This window comes from Cuculus canorus, chromosome 4, assembly GCF_017976375.1.
Source record: "Cuculus canorus isolate bCucCan1 chromosome 4, bCucCan1.pri, whole genome shotgun sequence".
Classification (NCBI taxonomy): domain Eukaryota; kingdom Metazoa; phylum Chordata; class Aves; order Cuculiformes; family Cuculidae; genus Cuculus; species Cuculus canorus.
Window position 1 is genome coordinate 26,540,922 of NC_071404.1, and position 21,853 is coordinate 26,562,774.

Consider the following 21,853-nt stretch of genomic DNA (forward strand, 5'->3'; position numbering starts at 1 on the left):
GAATTCTCACTGCATAGACAAAATACATACATAAAACAAACACTGCAGGTCTCTATAAAAGGAGACAGACTATGTTATTATATACCTTCCTTGCATCTTAACTGATTTCCCTAACAAAGTTGCCAGTTATGCAACAGCAGCTTACTGAACAATTGGGTTTTATTTCTCCCTCCACCTCTTGATACCAACTAACAAAAGCTCACTGAATCCTACCCAGGAAACCAGAAATCAAACCCAGTATTCTGTATAAATCACTAAGCTTTTTTAAAAGACCTCTCAAGAATGGTCATACAAATATTTTCATGGCACTCCACTACTATTTGAAAATTACGTTTGAAGAAATAATTCTAGGACAAGATATGAATCACTGCACATTTCCTAACTTTTTGTGAATCCAGAGAAACTGTATTAATTTCTGAATCCCTTTGCTACTGATTTTTGCCTAAGTGATGAAGGCAGACTTCCCCAAAACAGATTAAAAGCAGTGGGAAGAATGAGAAGTACCTTAGCCTTATATTTTTGATATATCAACACAAATGACTGACAATGTCAATCTTTAGAAAATCTTCAACCCCCTTGCCCCCACGACTTTGAAAGTCTTCCAAATCTTTCCTGAGCCCCTGAGTCTCCATGAATTCCTGTGTAAGATCAGGAACACATCAATTTGCAACCCCTGTTGTCCCTCAGATTTTCAATCTGAAGTAAGGGAAAGTGGAGAATCTGGAAAAACAAAGGAAGAACCAGATAGTCAGGACTTAAAAAGGTGGAAAAATGTTTACTTGGGAAATTCTTGGTCCTTCTGTAGATTAGTATCAAGCAATTAGCCTGTCAAAATTGGTGAAATTTCAGCTCTCCCAGCTGAAAACTGGTTGCAGAAGTTGACAGAAACAATTGCATTGTAACCTCTGTTTTATCATGTATGGATACAGCTTGTCAAAGAGTAATGAGTAGCTCCAAGTTACTATATGGAAAGTATCAGACAAACTACTTTCTGAAGGCGCTGGAAAATGTTGCTGCAAACCTGAAAATGTAGGCTTTGATGTTTATAAGTCAGCAGATGTCACAAATAATCTGCAATACTGTAAGATTTCAAGACTTATCCACCAACGATTGGGTGACAATCTTAACTTTTTGAACACTCAGTTCCACAGGACCTAGTGTAATCCAGTAAATTCTTACTACAGCACATGGAACTTGTCTTCTCCTGATGCCAAGCTTGGCTTTTAGAAGGAAGTGTAGAGCACAATGACGGGGTAGGATGAAGTTCTGAGATCACTTCAGAAACAAACTTCAGCTTTGATTGCAGCAGCATGTTGAATAATTGAGTTCAATAAGTTTACAGTGCTAACTGATGGCCAACACAAAGGATACTTTTAGTGCAATCAGAAAAGGAGATGCTACCAGAAAACTTGGCTTAGGTGCTTGAATAGGTAAAGTTATGGAACTCACATATACACCATACATACAATCCATAAACTAAACACCAGCCGAACTGAGCAAGGTTGCAACGCTGAAGTACAGCAAACAATGAAACATTTGGTAGATAGCGTGAAAACCAGCACAGAGAATCTCTCTCCAGGAAGAAACCGTTTCACTTAGGAAACAGGTGGTTCTGGTAGATATCCTTTTAAGGTATTTGTCAGTATTGGGGAAAGCAGTGACATTTCAGATGAACAACTGACTTCTAAACACTGCTTGGTGTTATCAGATCATAATACAAATAGACCTGTGTCAGTCGAACTACTTCTGTCAGGACTGAGCTATGGACAATGACTATGACCTTACATCTAATTTTAATAAGACTTGCATAGAAAACACCCAGGATACTCCATCCATTCCTAATGGAGATTGGGTCATCATATGATTGACTGCATGATCATATGCAACTACATGCTATGTTGGCTTTCTGAATAAGGAAAGGGAAGTGTAGAGCAATAAACTTTTAAGCTTTTTTTGTGTGAACAAACAAGCTTTCAATGTGCCTGAAAGAACCATTTTCAAGTCCATGTACAGACTGCCAGAAGAAACATTTTAACTGCCACCACAATAGAAACACACAGAGTGGGCTGTGGTCACTCGGCCCTTTATGGTTTTCAAACCCTTTCTGGCTAGCTGGCCAGAAAACATTATTCAAAATGTACTCTTATACATAGGGGATGTTGACAGTAGCCATATTCTGAAAGGACTACAATGTATTCTTGAATAATTTCCTTTCATTTCAGTTATGATATTTCCCTGTTCCCTGAGGAATTTGATTTTGCTGTGAATTTGCACTTGTGTACAGCCCCTCTATTTTGATGGGAGAATTAATTTCTTTTTTCTATCTGCCAACAATAGGAAGCTGACAAATTAATTGAACTCTTAATGTTGAAGAACAGAGGAGAGTAAACACAAGTCTAATTTTGCTTCTAAGAGAGATCTTGGAAAACCCTCATCTATAGGGTAACATTGATACATAGCAAGAGAAAAATAGGTGTTTAGCTTCATTATTTTATTTTGAAAGACAAAAGATTAAAAGTAAGAACCCAGTAGTGACTAAATATCACAAGAGTAACAGAAGTTTACTGTTAGATGTGGGTCAGGTGTCATTTTGGCAGTTTGGGATTTCTCCACTTGGCATTACAATTCCCAGTATCTAAAAACCAGACAGTTTCTGGTAAAGGACAGATGTACCTTCTGCATCTTTAGTAAACTGTTTTGTTTTAAAAACTGGAATAAGAATGCAAAATGCACTTCAAAGCTATCAAAGACTTACTCGAGTGCCATTTCTTATTCTTTAAGGTATTACACAATGAATCAAGTCTTCTATGTAGAGAATTATAACTAATAATGAAATAACATCTCCCTAAGAGTTAAAGATAGAGACAAAATAGACAGCTGACAGAGCACCAGACAGCTGTTGCAACTTACAGTGTATACAGTGTTTCCCAGGAGAAGGTAATCTGAAGTTTTACCATTGCTGAATACGGTACCTGGAGAAATAAACAATGATCACAATGAAAACATTTAAATATCCACAACAGCCATATATATATATATGAATGTGTGTGTGTATACGTATGTATGTGTTTTTATATATAGTACTGTGCATGTAGTAAGGAAGGATAAAAGTACAAGACAACCTCTGCCCCTCCATAAATACCAAGACAGCATAAGGAAGGATGTTTTAAAAAAGCTGTGTTGGGTGAAATAGAAGAACAAAGGTGTTGGGATTTTTTTTAGGGGTGCGGATGGTTTAAAAATCCTCTTGACTGGGCTGGCCAGGGGAATGTGACAAGCTGATAAAAATGGTCCGTGGTTGAAAACACTATTTTTCTACTGTCCTCAGCTGGCATACAGTATATTAAATGCTGCTAACTAAGTATGTTTTCGTATTTTTGGCGAGTGTTTTTCCAGCCTTCATATCAGCTTTACAAATGCTTGAAATCAAATTCATTCTAGCGGCGCATGAAGAGTAGTCCTTTCTAAAAACTTTTCAGAACCTCTGAGGCCAGTTCATTTCAGGAAAAAAAAAAGATTCTATTTATTGATGTTCTGGAAGAGAGAGCAGGTGAAAGTTGACACAAAAATTTAGAATAAAAATGCTTGCAAATAGTCTTCTTTAACATAGCCCTCTCCCATTACAAGATGGGAGTCTTACAATGGCTACCTCCTTAGCTCTAGTGATATTGGCTGCATTCCTGCCACTTCATGGATGTAGCTTCCCCCCTACCCGTGCAGACTTAGCACACCACAAAGGACTACAAGAGCTCTGGAAATCGGCAAACAAAAAGTTGAGGTCATGGCCTCACTTAAAGGTTACACAAAAGAGAGCAGTTGGTGGGTTTATTTGTACATGTAAGTTTGGGTTCTGCTGTCTACTGTACATGACAGTACATGGAATGCAAAGACTCTAGTTTTGTGCACTCTACAATGGTTAGGTTCCATGGAGGAAATTCTGACAAACAATTCTTACAATCTACACCTATTCTCTGATCATTTATTTCTTTGTAGACTCTACTGCAATGCATGCTGTTTGAAATTTTCCACTTAGAGACAAGTAATAGGTGAAACAAGCGACTAAAGGACTAAAAGGTAAAAGTAAAGACTAAAAGGTAAAGAGAAGAAAAATGCTCAAAGAAAAGGATGACTGTGTACACTGGGAGATTTTCATGAATCTTTGAAATCTGATTGTCAAAGTTCTAGTAAACATCTGCTCAAACACATACTCTGCTGCTCAACAATATATACCTAGCAGTAGAGAACATAATGAGGACAAAACAGAAAACAGACAGGCAGGCTGCCATATCTACTCCTATCAGCCAGAGTACTGGGACTTCAGTGCTCTTATGCACAAAGCTGAGCTCTCTCTCATTCTTTCCATCCCTCTTTCATGCTTCAGGATCCTCGTGCATCTCATCTTAGCTAAGAGAATAACAGAATCGTTTAGGTTGGAAAAGATCCTTAAGATCATCAAGTGCAACCTTTAACCTCACACTGCCAAGTCCACCACTAAACCATATCCCTAACAGAAAAAGAAGGTGGAGACTGAGACCTGTTGTCAAAAGGTCCTCTTTCTTTTGAATTTCTCTGGCACGCATCAGCTTCTCCCTAGGAAACTACTGGCATTATTTCCCTTTCCTCTTTACATACACGGCCATCAGAGATTCAATTAACAGCAGCTCCAATTCTGCACGCATTTCCTCTTCATGCAGAACTCTGTGCACCAGCTGTACCCATAGTAGGTACTAGTTATACTGCCTAACATGTACACAATCCCTAGGTCCCAACTCTGTTCCCCTTGCCAGCTTGGCTTTTCCTGGGCATGAAAGAGGGAGAAAGAAAGCAATTTGTTCAGATTTATAGAGGTCACTTGCTAGCATCTCAGTTCTAGCCCAGGGGCTGCAAGCCAAAGACACTTGCACTACAGTGCTTTCACAAGTGCTTGCGCAAGTGTCTCAGCTTTGCCATTCACACATGAACTCCTTTCTGCATCTCACATATATTCATTAAATATTTCTCCATCATATAATGAATGCAGAAATTTCTCTTATAGACTGAAGATTTTTATTTTGATTTGAGGTTCTGTTTTTAGAGAATGCATTGACATTTTGTGACCTCTTTCCTCCTGGGCTGTCTAAACTTTTCCAATGCAAACTGCTGCCACTGAACTCGCATCCAGTGGCCTTTCAGAAGTTTTCCGCTTAACCTTTAGGCACAAGCAGCTATGACTGTCTCACTATCTAGTCCCAACAGTTCCAAAACATCTGTGAGAATATTCCTGTCTCCTATGCCAGGGCAGATTGCCTGGCTGAATCAGAGAAACTGAGAAGACTATTAAATTTACAGAAAACTACACACTTTTTTTTTTTTCTCCCCACAGAGTGGAAGCAGTGCTTTCCACTACCCCTGTGAGAGCTCCCCACTACACAAAGCTTGCTACAAACTGGAAGCAGTGCTTTCAGGTTTCCTCTAATTAATACAGCTTTCCTCCTAACTGTCCTGTTTCCTTCTACAACTCAGGTGCATGATCTAGAAGAGTGACAGGACTGAGTTGTCCAAGACATCCCGGTTTCCTCTGTCACAACCCTACTCGTATAGATGTAAACTAGATTAGCATGGACATACTAGGTTAGTATGTCCTTGAAGTAACAAGAGAGAAGGTATACACATCAACAATGAAAGCTCACAAGATTTAAGAGTGAATGCAAGGGACAGCAGTGATTTAGGATCTTGTAGGTATTTATCATGGTAGTGTATTATATTAAAAAAAAAATCACAATTACATAGCAAATCTCTTCTTCTCTACCTTATTTTAGGCATATGTACACAATATTACTCTTTTAAACAAAATATTTTAATATACTGCATGCTCTAGTTCTAGAAATTGTATCTTGAAATTTAATCATACAAGCCTGTTAGCATTTATAAAACTTTCCTAAGAAAAAACAAGGTATTTAGATATTCATACATTTCAACATTTATATTTTTATATTTCGTAATACTTACCATGCTGAAGGGCTTTTAGTGGAAACCAAAACAGAATGAATGAGTGGAAGAGGCCATTTAAACAATGAACCCAGAAAACCTAAGGGAAAAACAGAAAATCCATGAGAACCACTTGCAATAAACTAGCTCTGTGAACTCTGACCTTTCTTTTTATCTGTGTGTTAGATTCACGAAATGTGTTTCTGTCAGGCCACCACTGTGAAGTAAATATAACTGACAGGCACCTTTCTGCCCTCTTAGCTCTTCATGGGTCATTTGTTTATTTTTATGTTTTGAAAAAAAAGCGTGTATTATCATCTCTTTTAATTTCAAATCAGAAAGGGAAATTAAAATGTATACACATGGGAATATTATCAGAAACATTAAACTAAACCAGACAACTGTAACAATTGCTACATTCTAAGCAGGGAACTAAAAGGACTCTAGCTTTTACAATTTAACATTTTATGTAATAAGAAATTTGGATAGAAGAACAAAACATGAATTTTCTATATTTACCTACCTAAATATTTCCACATACAAAGGAAATTAAAAAAGGACAAAGTAACTATCTTCCTTGGACTTCTCCTTACATGCTCTATATTCCTGAACTGCATAGCTTCATCATATTAAATTTCCTCTAATATATTTGCTAATGTAATTAAAATTTTACTTTCAAACTTTATTGGCATTTGTAAAATATTCCTCCTAAAAAAAAGCTGCTATTAAGTTTTAAGGATAAAACAACCTACTGATGCTTACTATAATATACCGTAAAGACATAAGAAGACTTAATAAAAATATGTAACTCATCTGCTTCAGGATAGCAATCATGCTTATACACTAACACGCTTTTGACAATCATAGCCTTTATTGCAACTAGCTGATAGGAGTGTTAGGGTATTCGAACAATTGAAATTAAGTTGCCTGCCTCACAATCTTTTCCACAATGACTCAAAGTCTTTTGTTAGATTATACAAACTATGCTAGGTTGTATGATCCAATTTACACATACATTTGAAACTTGTGCTACTCATTAACCTTTGTCTCTCCTTCTTGCTATGTCATTACAGAAGTTTTTATTTGACAGAAAGCACAGGTGGATGCAAGAAAATTAGTTCTACTTTTCCATTTTCCTGACAATTCTTATTGTCACATGCTAATCCTTTACCTCTGTCATGACCTCATAACCTTTGACCCCTTTTTACCATAACAAATATCTGCATCAACATTCAAGGCAGTATGTTTCCAAATCTTTAACACCAACTATTCAACCTTATATAGATGGGAATTTTGCAGCTAGGAAGTTTTGTAGACATTTACTCATAGCAAGTCTTGTATGGGAATAGCCACAGCATTTCCAATGAAGTCAACAATGCACCTATGCAATAATAAAAAATATTATATGCTTATTTAAAAGAGAAAAATCCAACAGTGGTAACTCCCAACTTACATTATTATTAAAAGTATCACAAGACAAAAGTGTCTGTAGTAATGGACCAGGAAAAGTTAGATATTTTTAAACCTTTCACAGTGACACAAGTAACTATTCTCCCTAGTTTCCTTACAACTTTTAGGGTTTTTTTTTTTGTGAGTGAAGGGATAAAGTATGAAGAAGGAGAAAAATCTCATATGCTTCAGTGAACAGGGACAGTTCAGACAAATAATTCTATTATAGATAGGGTTACTCCATTTTTACACACAAGTAGCACGGATATATCAGAGTGAAGTGTGCTGCATCAGCTCCGCACACCTACTACAGATCATCCCATGTAGGCACTATTAATTCAATGACAGATTGAAAATGTACCCAAGTTTCATCATACAATGACATTGCTTGAAATGTCCTAATTATATTTAGAAAAATCAAATAAAATCAAAGGAACTCTTGCAAAACATCATGTCATTCATGAAACTGCAGATCAGGAAAAAGTTTCATTTAGTTTTTTTTTAGAGAATACTTATGGGACAAATCTGAAGAAATTATGTATAATTTATATACTAAAGAGTCCTACATTCTCTTCACTACTTCTTGTGCTAGTCTCTCCAAGGTGAATGTCATCCATATGTCCCACGAAAAGTAGCTTCAGATTCCTTTTCATCCACCCTAACACATTCCTAATCGTCTCTAAGTATTTTTTTCCAAAACTCAAAATTAAACCATAAAATCACAACTCCAAATTGACAAAGAATAGTAACAAGTCCCTCCCTCTACAAATCTAATGACAGTTTTATTGTCCTCTGCAACACTTCTTCACAGGCTTCAGTAATCCATTTCCATATCACAGTACAAATACATACAGCCGAGCGACAGAGAGGTCTAATCACTTCTGCCTACAGAAGACAGCTTTATTAACAGCAGCGAAAAAAAAAAAATCAAGGCTGAAAAAACCCGAAATGCTTGCTGTCCACTTCTGTATTTGCTAAAAATAGAAAAATATGGTTTGCACCACCCACAGACAAGTGGACAACTGGAAATAGCAGTAGTAAACATTCACTCAATTTTTAATAAGCAGCATAGAACAAAAGGGATAACTATACAGAATTCCTATAATTTTCTGCTTTAATTATATTTGATTTTTTAAATCTACCTTAGTATTAAAGTCCAGTGCATTTTGGGAAGTCTTGTATAACTCAGGATATTTCAGCATATTTTCTTTCGGCAGGATCTCTCAAATATTCCAAGAGTTAGTGGAGGCATTGCTGTAAACATCTAGGAAGGTGGATTTTAAAAAAAAAAAACACATTGCAAAATCTCAGAGTTGGAGACTGCTGAGAGATTGCTTACTCTAGAAATTTTCAAGATCATGGTTTTAAAAATAACTGAAAACAGAAATTGTCTTACCACATTGTAAAGACCTATACACCATCTTTCAAAAGAATTGTCCAGAAAAGCCATTGACAAGCAAACCAGATCTGAAAAGAAGGAGAATGGTTTATTACTCAAATGTCTGGCAAAGTATGATAGATTTTGCTCAGCTTCACAAAAGGGGTATCCCTATTACACATTAACAAAAGAATTGAACATGTTTCTGTCTTAAACCTACATGGAAAAAAAACCGAACCCAAAACCCAGCTTACATACAAAAACAGATAATAGGTAATCTAGTCAAATTGTGAGCATTCCATCTAATATGAGAATATTTCAAGGAGATAGCTATTTTCAGAAGAAAAGTCAAGTATTAAGTATTTAATAGTGATTTAAGCTCATTGCATTTGTATCATGCTTAATTCTTAATGAAATAAAACTTCGAGAAATATCGGCGGGGGGTGGGGTGTGTCAGGAGACGGAACAACAACCTACAGATTAGAAGCAGTCAGCATCTTCTCATCATTAGAATTACAGGATCACAGAATAGCTAGGTTTGGAAGGGACCTTAGAGATCATCTAGTTCCAACCCTCCTGTGATAGGCAGGGACACCTCCCACTAGATCAGGTTGCCCAAGGCAGCAAACTTCCTAACGAACAGAATTCATACAGTAAGCTGTAGTTTGAAACTGAAAACTATACTATTATTCCTTACTCATATATGAAACTCATGAGAGGATGAGCACTAAACCAACTATAACTACTTAGTTACTAAGCACTAGCTCAACTACAGAGTACTTTAAAGAGGTATCTCTTTCATTGCAGAAGTTTTTTCATTTTTTTTCCAAAATTTAATTTGAAAGGCATGACAACACATTTTCTTATGTTTCAATATAGCACGCAGCATGACTGCTTACTTCTATTTCTTCATGTTTATATTAGTTCCATAACAAAGTGGAGAAACAATAGGACTGATGAATCTTCACTAACAAGTTACTCTGAAACAGTATTGCCTATGACAAACATAAGCTGTAATGTGACAGACAGAAGTTAGGATCGCCTAAACAACATGCTACACAGTTCAGGACTCATGTTTTCCAAGTGGGTTTTTTTTTGGTTTTTTTTTTTCATTCTGCTTCATGGACTCTCCTACAGTTCACATTTAATTTGACTTTATTATGGAAGCATGAATTGCTACAATCAATATGTATGTTTATCAACATGTACCCAACCTGCCCTCCAGGTCACCAGATACTATGACCAAGCCCAGATTTTTTTATCACATACTGGAATAGCTGAACATGTTTGTGAATACTTTGAGACAGAAAAAACCCTGAAATTAGCAACTATTAACAGTAAAAATGGGAGGTAAAATTAAGCCAAAATTGCTATTTGTTTGACCAATGAAGAAAAAGTAAATGGATTTTTCTCAGTGGTCCGTTATTGGAACAAGATTGCATACAAAATCATGAATATTAAAGGCTGCAATATAGAGATATAAAACACACTGAATTTTCTGATGTCTCATAATGCTGAATTTCTTTACTTTGATTAGCAGCAAGGAGCACTCTGTTTTCTAACCTCTCAGTCAAGTCACTGAAAAGACAATGGAATTACTTTATGCTAGTTAAATGAAATTTTTATAAGCTCATGTGTATTTCAATTTTTGACTTTTGAAAAAGGAGTGACAATTTAACTGTGAATTTAAAAGAAATTTACTAGCAGCATTTAGTTTCTCAGTAGGTATGAGGGAGGTGTGATGTTCATTATTAAAAAACTGAGTATGCACTCAACATCAGCAAAATTTTTGAATGCTTCACAACTAAGCTAAATGTGTGAACCTAATCCAGAACCTCATAACCACTGTTAGATACAAGTGGTGCTCCTCAACTGCTATGTCTCTTTTCAACCTTCTCATTATACATAGTTCCTACATTCTTTTCCTCCCACCTAGGAAGATATCTCTTGAGATGAGTGAACGGCAGATATTGTGTGATAGATTCCTTAGTTGTTTTTTCTGGTTTGTATCAAATACTGGAGTAGACTTTAGAATTCATAATTTGAAGGCACTTAGGGTGGTGCAAAAGAACAGTTTTAATAGAAAGTATGTGACTCAGTAGTTCAGCTCACCTACATTTGTACATGTATATACATATATGTATACACAGAAATATGTACAAATATTCATACATGTCTATGTATCATTACTGGGAACTTCAGACAGACTTGAACGGAAGTACGATTCTCTAGGAATAACACAAAATAGACCACAAGTAGAGATATACTTGACCCTTCATAACCAAGGAGTATCCGGAAAGAACATTAAATTTCTGTTGTGATTTTTCTAACAGTCAAAATGTTATAAAACTTTAATTTCAAATGAAAGGCCCAAATACATGCACTGAATCTATTCTGCATACTCACTTCTATCAAAGGCTAAGAAACACTTGAAAATATTTTGAAATTACTGTTTTAAAGAAATGCAAGAATTTATGGCAAAATTTCAATTTACAATGAACATCATATATGAAATTATTACCAAGCATCACAGAAATGATATGCATCATTTTATTCCTTTAAAAACATGTATGCTTTCAGTTTTATTTTGCACAGCATTTAAAAAAAAAATCAAGGTAATTAAACTCTAAAAACTACAGTTTTACTGTAGAACTGCAATGAAATCCTTTCAACTATAATCGTAACTTCCTGAAATCTTAACATTTAGTGAGAATTTCTCCCAAAGAAAGCATGCAAGTTACAGGCATGTCACTTAATTTTCAGTGTAATAAGGAACTGGAACAAATCTTGCTCAGAACTCTAGACACAAGCCAAGAAGAAATGAAATTTGTTAGCACTCCTTGGTTCTAAAGTTCATGATGAATCTATTAAAAAATGGCTGGGAAGAGTAAATTTATAATGTAGCTAAAAACAATGCTCTTTTTAGTAGAAACACTACTATTCAGTGGAATATCAGATATATTACTTTAGGAGACAGAGTGTCTTTAATAACTGCGCAGAAAAATGGACTTTCTATTGTTTACAAGAAAGTATTTGAATGTTTGCATTAAGAATACCTATGGCTCAAACTTGATTAGTGTGAACGTGGTGTGGGGGAAGTAGCACAGATAAATACATCCCTCAGCTGAAACTGTAAGAGGGGAAGAAAGTAACGTACCACTTACCCTAACTTCTGAAACTCGGACCCTAAAAAAGTACAGGGTCCGAGTCATACACACAAAAATTTTCCATGGAGCTTATTACAGTATTAATATTGATGGTGACAAGAAACACAGTTTCTTGCTTCACAATGGGAAATTTATTAATGGAAAAGTATGTTTCATTCTGATTATGGTGAACAACGAAGGCAGCTGTACCTGCAAAGTAAGTTTTTAGGACAAGTTGCACGTCATAGTAATTTGTGAGCAGATTCAGCCACTCCTCTCCTAGGTGGCACTTGCTACTCTAACAGCTCAACTTACTAACCAAGCAGCCCTATAGAGAAGAACAGGAGACAAGTGTCCTTCAAAAGTAATTTAGGCTGTATAAGTGAAAAAGTGAAAATTCAGACCATCTTCTATTTCATTTACTACATAATTTCTATTAATAGTTTCGAAAATGAGATGGGCGTCAGTGCAGATCCCTGTATTTCTAGGTTTTCAAACTAGATAATGCAAAAAACCAGGCATGAGCACAATCACTTTCTGTTGCGTTTTAAACTGAACTTGGTGCAGTTTCTCTGTATTACGTATGCCATGGCATACTGAACAACAGCACACAAACTCTATAGCTCAGAAGCAGTGTGAGTATACATAGAAAGCCAGCTCATGTTAGGGGTTATGCAGAATATCAGTCTCAGTATGACTACAGGCATTCATCTCCTGTCAGGCAAAGGAAATCAGGAACAAAAAGGTAAACCTCAGTTATGGACATGAGCAGCATCAAGTGTGTTAACTCAGCAGTGGGATGAAAAAGGCTTGAGGGGAAAATATTTTTCTTTTTTTTTTTTAAAAAAAAAAAGATAACCATTATCTGAAGTTTACAGAATGAAAAAGAAGCTGTTACAGCTCTAATTACCCAGTATAATTGAATTGTTTACATAGTTGTCACTTAAATTGTTACAAACGGCCACGTTTAAGAATCTATGACTGAACTTTGGGTGTGAACTTCATACATTTATTTCTTCTGTTTGTGTCCTGGTCTTTTATTCTTTTAGTTTATTCCTACAAGACATGAGTGCCATATGCAGATCTCAGAAAATATTTTTTTTAAATTTGTAAACTTTCTACTTGACATAAACCAGTTATTTTATGTTAGTCGTAGTTATTACTAAATAGCAGAACAAAAAGTAGGAATAGGAACTTTGTCTCTCTGATGCTGAAGGGAAGATTTGTGTAAGTTCACAAAATGACTAGTTCAAAAAAAGAGTATATGCAGTAATAGCAATCATAGGCCCAAAGTCAATCTGCAAAGGAGTTCTCGATCGCTTGTTCGATGTCAATCCTAACCACCATAATAAGGTAATAACAGTCTCCAGAAAATAAGTACGACACTCTACATACGCTTATCCTGTGTGAGTGTAAGGCTTGGTACAGCCTTAATAATGCTCATTAACAGTCTATTAGAAATTCAAAGTCTTCACTTGCAATTTAGAATGGTTACTTCAGACTATAACCTCTAGGTTATATAAAGGACTAATCTCATACAAAATATGAGGTCCATGTTGGACTCAAATTCCTATTGCGTCAAGACACAGAACAGAAAAAATCAAAAGTTACTGACCACTTCTAATTTCTTATGAACAGGAGCTTAGAAGTTCATAAACAGTCATCAATGTGCAGGAATATTACTACAGACCTTTACTATTTTCTGAACCAAAAAACCAATAGCACTTACTTTGTATCACCCCATAAATGCCTCGGAAAAAGGCTGTATTTTAGATTAAATGGAATCTATTACACTACTTACATTAGTTGTGTGCACACATGAAAAAACATAATATATGTCTATTAAGTAAAGGCAGGTATTTTTAGTTATTGTCAGCTCATAAAAGGAAACTTATTTAAAGCAACTTCCAGACATGCCTTTTATCGTACTATTTTCTAAACTCCAGGACAGAGGAGGTGTGGCCACAAAAGCTTCACAGACATTTTCCTGATGTAGCATTTCTGCATATTAAGCAGCAGCTTACAAATACTCATTGAGCTCTCTGCTCCCACGCCTGATCTGTACAAAAAACTGAAAAGAGAGATTCAAGACTGGCAGTTGTCCTTTCTAGAGACGTTCAATGATGAATTTCTGCCCATTCACTCACAGTACTGACGTGAGCTATTAACACTTGTGAAAGTTTTCTGAGCTGAGCTGGGTACACAGGAATTCAAGTAGAAGTCATTTTGTTTTCCAGAGAAGGTGTACATGCTAAAATGCTGGTATGCATGATATATAAAGGGTCATAACCCATATAAAAATGATCTCTTTGCTCTTCTCTCTGTTCAGGAGGCATACACTACCTCTTCCAGTCTTTTGTATTTTTAGACTATGATCTCTATACCTTGCATTTAACTTGCTTTCATGAAGAATACAAACCATAGTTTTGGTTTGTTATAAATTTAAGTTATAAATTTAACAATTTGTTCATAGGTGACAATGACAAGAAATGAATAAAAATAAGGTAGCATGTTCTGAATCCCAGCTTTGTAGGTTTTATACAAACATGAACTACACATTAATGTTTTTTCAAATACATCAAGAACTACTGCTAATCAGTACTTCTGGAATTTTGATCATTCAATCAGATATTCAGTTACTGAAATGCAGAACCTAAAGTGTGTCATCACTTCTAAAGCAAAAAAAGATCTGTAACGGATTTGCTTTTTTTATAGCTTCCTACTTTACCTTTTTCTAAATAGGCTATAAACTTGCTGCTACTTAGATTCAAATCTATTTACGTTGATAATACAATAGAGATTAAAAAGGGGAAAATTTAGAAAACAAAAAATATGCTAAGAAAAATGCATGTTTTGGCTACAATACTTTACATAAGAAGTGTAAAATATTTGGTTATAAGAAAGCAAATAGCTGTGGAAAGAAAAAGAGGACCAGTAAATGAAGGAGAGGGAGAGAAAAATAAAAAATCCATTTAAAAATACATTTTAAGGTTGCCATGTGGTCAAGAGTATTGTGAAAACTATAGCCACACATGCTGTCTTAACCATACTTGTCAACAAATGTACATTTATTACAACACAATCCTCTCACACTACTCTATTTTTCACAAGACTCTAGTCTCCTTAAAATGCCAGGTGAGAAAACTAGGTCAGCTACTCAGTAAAGTATCTCTGTTCATGAACTAGAACCTAAAGAGGCATGGTTACTCCATCAATAAGCAAAAGGTATGCAATAGCGTAACTAAATATCTATGTAGAAACCCTAAGTATTGTTCTGAAGAGCAACAGCCCTTGAGTTCAACAGTGACCTGAAAAAAAATCTTCAGACTGTGAACTAGACAGTTACTGACACCACCTCCGAGAGTTTAAGCACATACATTTGTGGTAAATTTATGCTACTTGAACTGTATTCCTTAAATACTGTAATGACATTATTGATAAGGAATTTTAGTAAGCTAGCAGTATTACTCAACATAAACATTCAGTACTAAAATTTAGTATGTGTTTTTAAGACAATTGGGTCTTTTAAATTAAAAAAAAGAAAAAATCACTAATATCAACTAGTTAATTAAAAAGCAAGAATCAGTACTAGTGTTTATTGACAGTTTAAATGCTTCCTTAAAATCACATATAATATTAAAAACTTAAATTATAAATTTTTTACTTTCAAGAAGTAACATTTACTGTATTGTAGAATTACCTCGATAATATAAAGGACTATATTCTTGTAGAAACAATACAAGATGCATTTAGCTACTCTGTTATAATTCCAGGCTCCGTGAACCAATAACAAGTTCTTCAAATACTTGAACTGCAAAAATGAACAAACATACAGTCAGAACATGCATTCACCAATATTAATTTAATCTTAAAGAACTTTGTTGTAGCATTTTACAGTGTAATGATTTACCTGAGCAATTGAGTAGTCTGAAGAATTAGCAGCCTGTAGGCCTTCATTGCCACTAATACCAACACCAACATGCGCTGTTTGTATCATACTAACATCATTTGCTCCATCACCAATTGCCAGAGTTACCACCTTAACTTGTTTTTTAACCATTTCTACAACTTCAGATTTTTGAAGTGGTGATACCCTAAGGGGTAACAGAAAGAAAAAGGTTAAATAGAGGACTTTCAAATAAATGTACTTTCAACGCTAAGTCAGTGCTGTGATGCTGTTATTGCCCTTTAGGCTATATGCTAAAAATTCATTTCCAGCAAAATTCTTAGAAACCTTCAATCTGTGGAAGCAAAATGTTAACAGGACTGGAGACACACAGTTGAAATAGCAATAGGCCCCTAAACCAGAGTAACGGAAGAAACAGCAAATGCTGCCACTGCCAGAATTAACTTTGAACAGTAGTAGATTTCAGCATATTTTGTTATTATGCTTTCTGTTTTCCGGTTTAAATACTTAGTTTATAAACAAACAACAAGATATTTAAGACAGATGTCAATGCAAACAGGAACAAAGTAGACTGCTGCTATCTTAGTATAGCCTACATCATTAAATTAGAGAAAGCAGCTTTGAACATTGACCCTTGATCTTCCACTTTGTTTAACTGCTGGTAACTTCTCCCTTAGAATCAGAGAATCACCAGGTTAGAAAAGATCTCTTAGGTCATCGAGCGCAATAATTCCTATCTGCCACTAAACCATGTGCATGAGCACCTCGTCTACCCATCTTTTAAATACCTCCAGGGATGGGGACTCAATCACCTGCCCAGGCAGCCTCTGCCAGTGCCCCATAACCCTTTCTGTGAAAAATTTTTTCTTGATATCCAGTCTGAACCTCCCCTGGTGGAGCTTCAGGCCATTCCCCCTTGTCCTGTCCCCTGTCACTTGGGAGAAGAGGCCAGCTCCCTCCTCTCCACAACCTCCTTTCAGGTAGTTGTAGAGAGCAATAAGTTCTCCCCTCAGCCTCCTCTTCTCCAGGCTAAACAACCCCAGTTCTCTCAGCTGTTCGTCATAAGACTTGCTCTCCAGCCCCCTCACCAGCTTTGTTGCTCTTCTTCAGACACGCTCCAGAGCCTCAACATCCTTCTTGTAGCAAGGGGCCCAGAATGTAGCAAGGGGCCCAGAACTGAATACAGGATTCGAGGCGCGGTCTCACCAGCGCTGTGTACAGGGGCAGAATAACCTCCCTGGACCTGCTGGCCATGCTGTTTCTGATCCAAGTCAAGATGCCATTGGCCTTCTTGGCCATCTGGGCACACTGCTGGCTCATGTTCAGTTGTCTGTCAACCAACACCCCCAGGTCCTTCTCCTCCAGGCAGCTTTCTAGCCACCCTTCCCCTCGTCTGTAGCACTGTATAGTGTTGTTTTGTGCCAAGTGCAGGACCCGGCATTTGGCCTTAAACCTCATGCCATTGGTCACAGCCCATTGGTCCAGCCTGTTCAGATTCCTTTGGAGCCTCCCTAACCTCAAGCAGATCGACATTTCCTCCCAGCTTAGTGTCGTCTGCAAACTTGCTAAGGGTGCATTCAATGCCTTCATCCAGGTCATTGATAAAGACGTTGAACAAGACTGGACCCAGCACTGAGCCCTGCGGAACCCCACTTGAAACTGGCCTCCAGCTGGAGTTAACTCTGTTTACCACTACTCCTTGGGCCCGGCCATCCAGTTTTCAACCCAGGAGAGTATGCGCCTGTCCAGTCCAGAGGCTGGCAGTTTCTGAAGCAGAATGCCGTGAGAAACTGTGTCAAAGGCTTTACTTAAGTCCAAGAAGACTACACCCACAGTCTTTCCCTCATCCAGTAAACAGGTCACCTTGTCATAGAAGGTGAGTCACCTTGTTATTTTCAGGGCTCTTTCAATTATCTCACAACAAGAAAATGCCTGTCCATGGTTAAGAGATGACTCAAAAACTCTACTGATGACACTGTACCTGTTTTGGCAACACCTACCACTCTGTGTGGCTCTGTTGTAGTTTGAGGTAAATTAGAGTTAGTTTTATGACTAATTCAATACTGTAAGTAACTTCATTCTCTGGCCACCAGTATGCAAAAAGGTCAATGCTTATACTTAACCAAGGCCATCTTAAAGAGGGTGGAAAAGGAGCTGCATCTGTGTGGAGAGGCGAATAGGGCAAGTGATCCTAAACTGACCAACAGAGTATTTCAACCCATATATTTCATACTCAGTATAAAACTAAGAGATCACGAAGGTCTCTCTCTCTTCTGTGACACACAGTGAAGACTTCTCCTGTCTGGCTTCTCCTTGTCCTGCATGTGTGTATTCCTGAACCCAGTTCCATGTTCTGAGAGTTCTACTCTGCAAGCTGGAACTCAGTCCTTGTAGAATTTGAGATGAAATAACTGAAAATAATATACAGAACTTAGTGTGCTAGGACTGATGTGTTTCACTGATGTGTGGTATTGATTGAAGGTTAAGATCAGTGTCTCAGTGTTGCTGATACTAACCTTGATGGATAACAAATTATTTTTCTAGGCATATGCAACCTGAATGACTTAGTTTGACAGGTATACTCCATAGCAGACTGCTCTACAGAAATATTTTGCTTGAATGACCGTATTTCGTAACTTCGGCTACTACAATTGTTGAGGTTTTTTTAATATATATTCCATGGTTGGACGACACAGATATATATATATATTTCTGAAATAAAAGTAGCTTCTTAATTTTTATATGTCAATAAAAATACCGTACAGCAAAAATAATGTAAGCCTTACCTGCAACAAATAACAGCTTTACATGACAAAGCCAAATCCAGGAAATACTGTCTCACTCCAAATGTCAAAGCATACTTCAGAGATTTACCATCAATGATGAGAGCAAAATCATTCTCCTTCCTTAAAGCATCACCAAGGGTACTGCAATGATGGCTAAGCGTCTCTCTTGTTCCCTGTTGTAAAAAAAATTTGTGTCCATTATTTTTAATTCCTAGTATTCTTAAGTAATTTTTTTTCCCAGTGTGATCAGAAACACTAGTATTTCCTTTCTTGAGGCAGTTACTTTTTGATTATGATATCAAACAGAGAGTATCAAATGAAAAAAGTACTTCCAACAGCTGTACTATTAGAAAACACAGCTGAAATGGTGTGTGGGATTGCTCTCACAGTCTGCCAAAAAGCATATATGTATAATATGTGGTGGAACTCTAAGTGTTCTTTGAATGTGTAAATGTTTCCTAAAGGATATTATCAAAAAGGTTTTCTACACACCAATGCAAAAGAAAGTTCAAGTACATATAGATACCAGAAGAAACATTTTCTGTCCACTTTTCTGTTCACTCTGCTTCAGCCAATACTAATTTGGGATTGGAAGTGGGGTTTACGGTATTTTTCTTTCAATTCCATAAATAAGGGTATTGTTTCCTATAAAAGAAGATCTCTTATTTCAGCATATTCTTTGTAAACTCAGTTCACAGGCTGAGATACAGTCTAAACAAATATTTATTTTTAGTCTAACTTCCTCTGTCTTGCATGCTAAGGTCATAATAATGACCAAATTGAGGAGGTATGTGTTTTGTTAAATCTATTTTATGTGCCTTAGGGACAGAGGACTCTGCCTGTCCCTAAAAGGATTAGAGCTGAGCTAGCTCCTTTTTTAGAAGCAGCCATTGCTATGCAACATAGTGTATTATTATTGCAACAGCAAGGGCAAGAAGCATCCACTTACTGTCCCTCTTCAGTATTGCAAAAGATATGCAGCCCAAGAGAAGCCAATCTTCCCAACTCCTGTGAATATAGCAACATCTTGATATCGCCAAGACGCTATACTCACACCTTACAAAGCCAAGGTGGAGGGGACTGCCATAGAGCAGCTCTTCTCCAAGATCCTAAACATACAGGTCCCACAACACTAAGATTATTTTTTGTCGAAGTTTCACAGCTGCTCTGTGGGAAAACCAAACCAATCACACCAGGAAAAGGTAAGACACAAGGTAAACATTAATCAAACAGTGAAATGCACACCATCAAACAAGGCAGAAAACTTTATTAATGGAGTCTCTTGTAAAAATATGGGCACAGAGATAGTTTACTATCATTTTTTGAACTACCGCTTGCCTTCGCACTATCCAATTACTGAATTTATCTGCTCCTGAAAACACATGATTTATGTTTTCACCACAGATAATTTGCAAATGATCAGTTTTCATATGCAATTTCAGCTGTCCTATGATATTTGCATCCCCATGTTCTGAATGTACTTTGTGCCTGTAGGGAAAGGATATCTAAATCTCTACACAATATAGCTTCAGTTTGAAATAGGCAGTACAGTACAGCTATTGTATAGATACTACCTTTTATTCTTGAACTCTATTATATATTTATTTTAAAAATATATTGCTTAATATATATTTATTCAACATTTTAATCATCATATTACTAGTGGCTAATGTGCAATGCTTGTTTACTGTGTTTCTACTGGAATCCTTGTTGCAACTAAACAAAAATACCTCACTTTATTTTATCACATATAAAGAAGTATACAAAATACTCAATCTTTTGCACTTCAAATATATTAAACATTGCAGTAGTTGTCAAATACAGAACAGAAGTTGTCAGTTATTTGTTAGTTTTCACTCAGAGATTGGATGAGGAGTGAAAAAACTCCAAAGTTAAGGTCTTGAACAAGGAACCCCTTCCTGTTTTTTGAACAATTGCAATCTTTCTAAAGCTATTCAATGAAATAAATAAGAAAAAGAAAATTGCCTCTCTTCATTAATATTACAGGCTAATTGTGTCAAAAGTTGCTTGCTATATCAACAGGATCTAGTTCTAGACATTAATTAACAGCTTCTGCTTGTTCCATGTTTGCGATTTTATTTCATCTGCAAAAATACGCTGCTAAAAAGAATTTATACTTGAAATTTAGTAATCACTCAAATTCATACTAATGTTGAAAATATGTCATTCTAAATGGGTAAAAAAATTTAAAAAGTACTTATTTAAAAAAGAAAGAGCAGTATACATTTTAATTCACATTACAGTCTACTCTTAGATGCTATTATTGAATCTTTCAGTTAAGGCACCCGCCCTGCCTGTTGCTGCTTCTCATACTTTCTTTTCACTTTTCTGCCCCTTTCTCTGCCTGAGTCCCATCTTCAGCAACCTGACCACAATACAGAGTAAGGTAAACTTCATTTCAGTGTTTTCTCCCAAAGCTTTCTGGCCAGTGAGTTCTCCCAGTGATGAAATTCTTCAGCTTTTCAGTTCATCTAAGGATCCCTTGGAGGGTGGTAACAGGAGTTATGTTTTTTCCCTTCATGGGATTTTTCACTTAATATTGCATTCCTATGTTATCTAAAGAATCTCTTCTGTACAAAGCACTGTACACTAGAAAGTTATTAGTTTTAACCATTACTTGTACTTCAACATCTGATTACAATTTCAGCTGTTTAACCACACAATAACAATTAATTATTGGCAGATATGTATTCTGTAAGAGATGGTAGTAGAAAGGAATTTAGGATTAGTTTGGGGACTGCTAAGTGCTACCAGAAGCATGTGAAGCTCCTGGCTTTGTGCCTACATGGACGGAGTTGTTTCACTATATGAAATTTGTTTGTTCATCATTACAAACTCATTCGTGTAGTAGCTACACTGCTGTTTTGCAAGCCATAGACTAAGTTTCTAGTTATTCAGTAACATTTTGTCACAAAGACCATACAGTCTTACAAGTGTGCAATACTAAAATTAACTGAGAAGATTATACAAAAACAAACAAAAAAGCAAATTGTGCAGGTTTTACTTACATCAAGAGAGCCTTCATTTATAACAATTAGCCCCATGTTCTTCCTCAAAAGTTTACAGGAGTGACCTATTAAAAACATTTTTGTTTTCAAAAATTTGTTCTACAAAATCGATTATAATATAACAAAGCATTTTTTTTTCCTGTAAAAGAACTACAGAAGGATATGAAAATAAGACTCCCACAGCTGAAATA

General features: G+C 36.3%; 1 protein-coding gene across 1 annotated transcript in view; it reads right to left on the bottom strand.

The window, feature by feature from the left end:
- Positions 1 to 21,853, bottom strand: part of ATP8A1 (ATPase phospholipid transporting 8A1) — a 105,383-nt gene that overhangs the window by 24,139 nt on the left and 59,391 nt on the right. Inside the window, 11 exon segments of the mRNA XM_054065279.1 lie at positions 2,911 to 2,972; positions 5,989 to 6,067; positions 8,559 to 8,629; positions 8,632 to 8,680; positions 8,813 to 8,846; positions 8,848 to 8,871; positions 8,873 to 8,883; positions 15,641 to 15,751; positions 15,851 to 16,034; positions 18,634 to 18,806; positions 21,663 to 21,727. Of these exon segments, the coding sequence (XP_053921254.1) occupies positions 2,911 to 2,972; positions 5,989 to 6,067; positions 8,559 to 8,629; positions 8,632 to 8,680; positions 8,813 to 8,846; positions 8,848 to 8,871; positions 8,873 to 8,883; positions 15,641 to 15,751; positions 15,851 to 16,034; positions 18,634 to 18,806; positions 21,663 to 21,727 (863 nt within the window).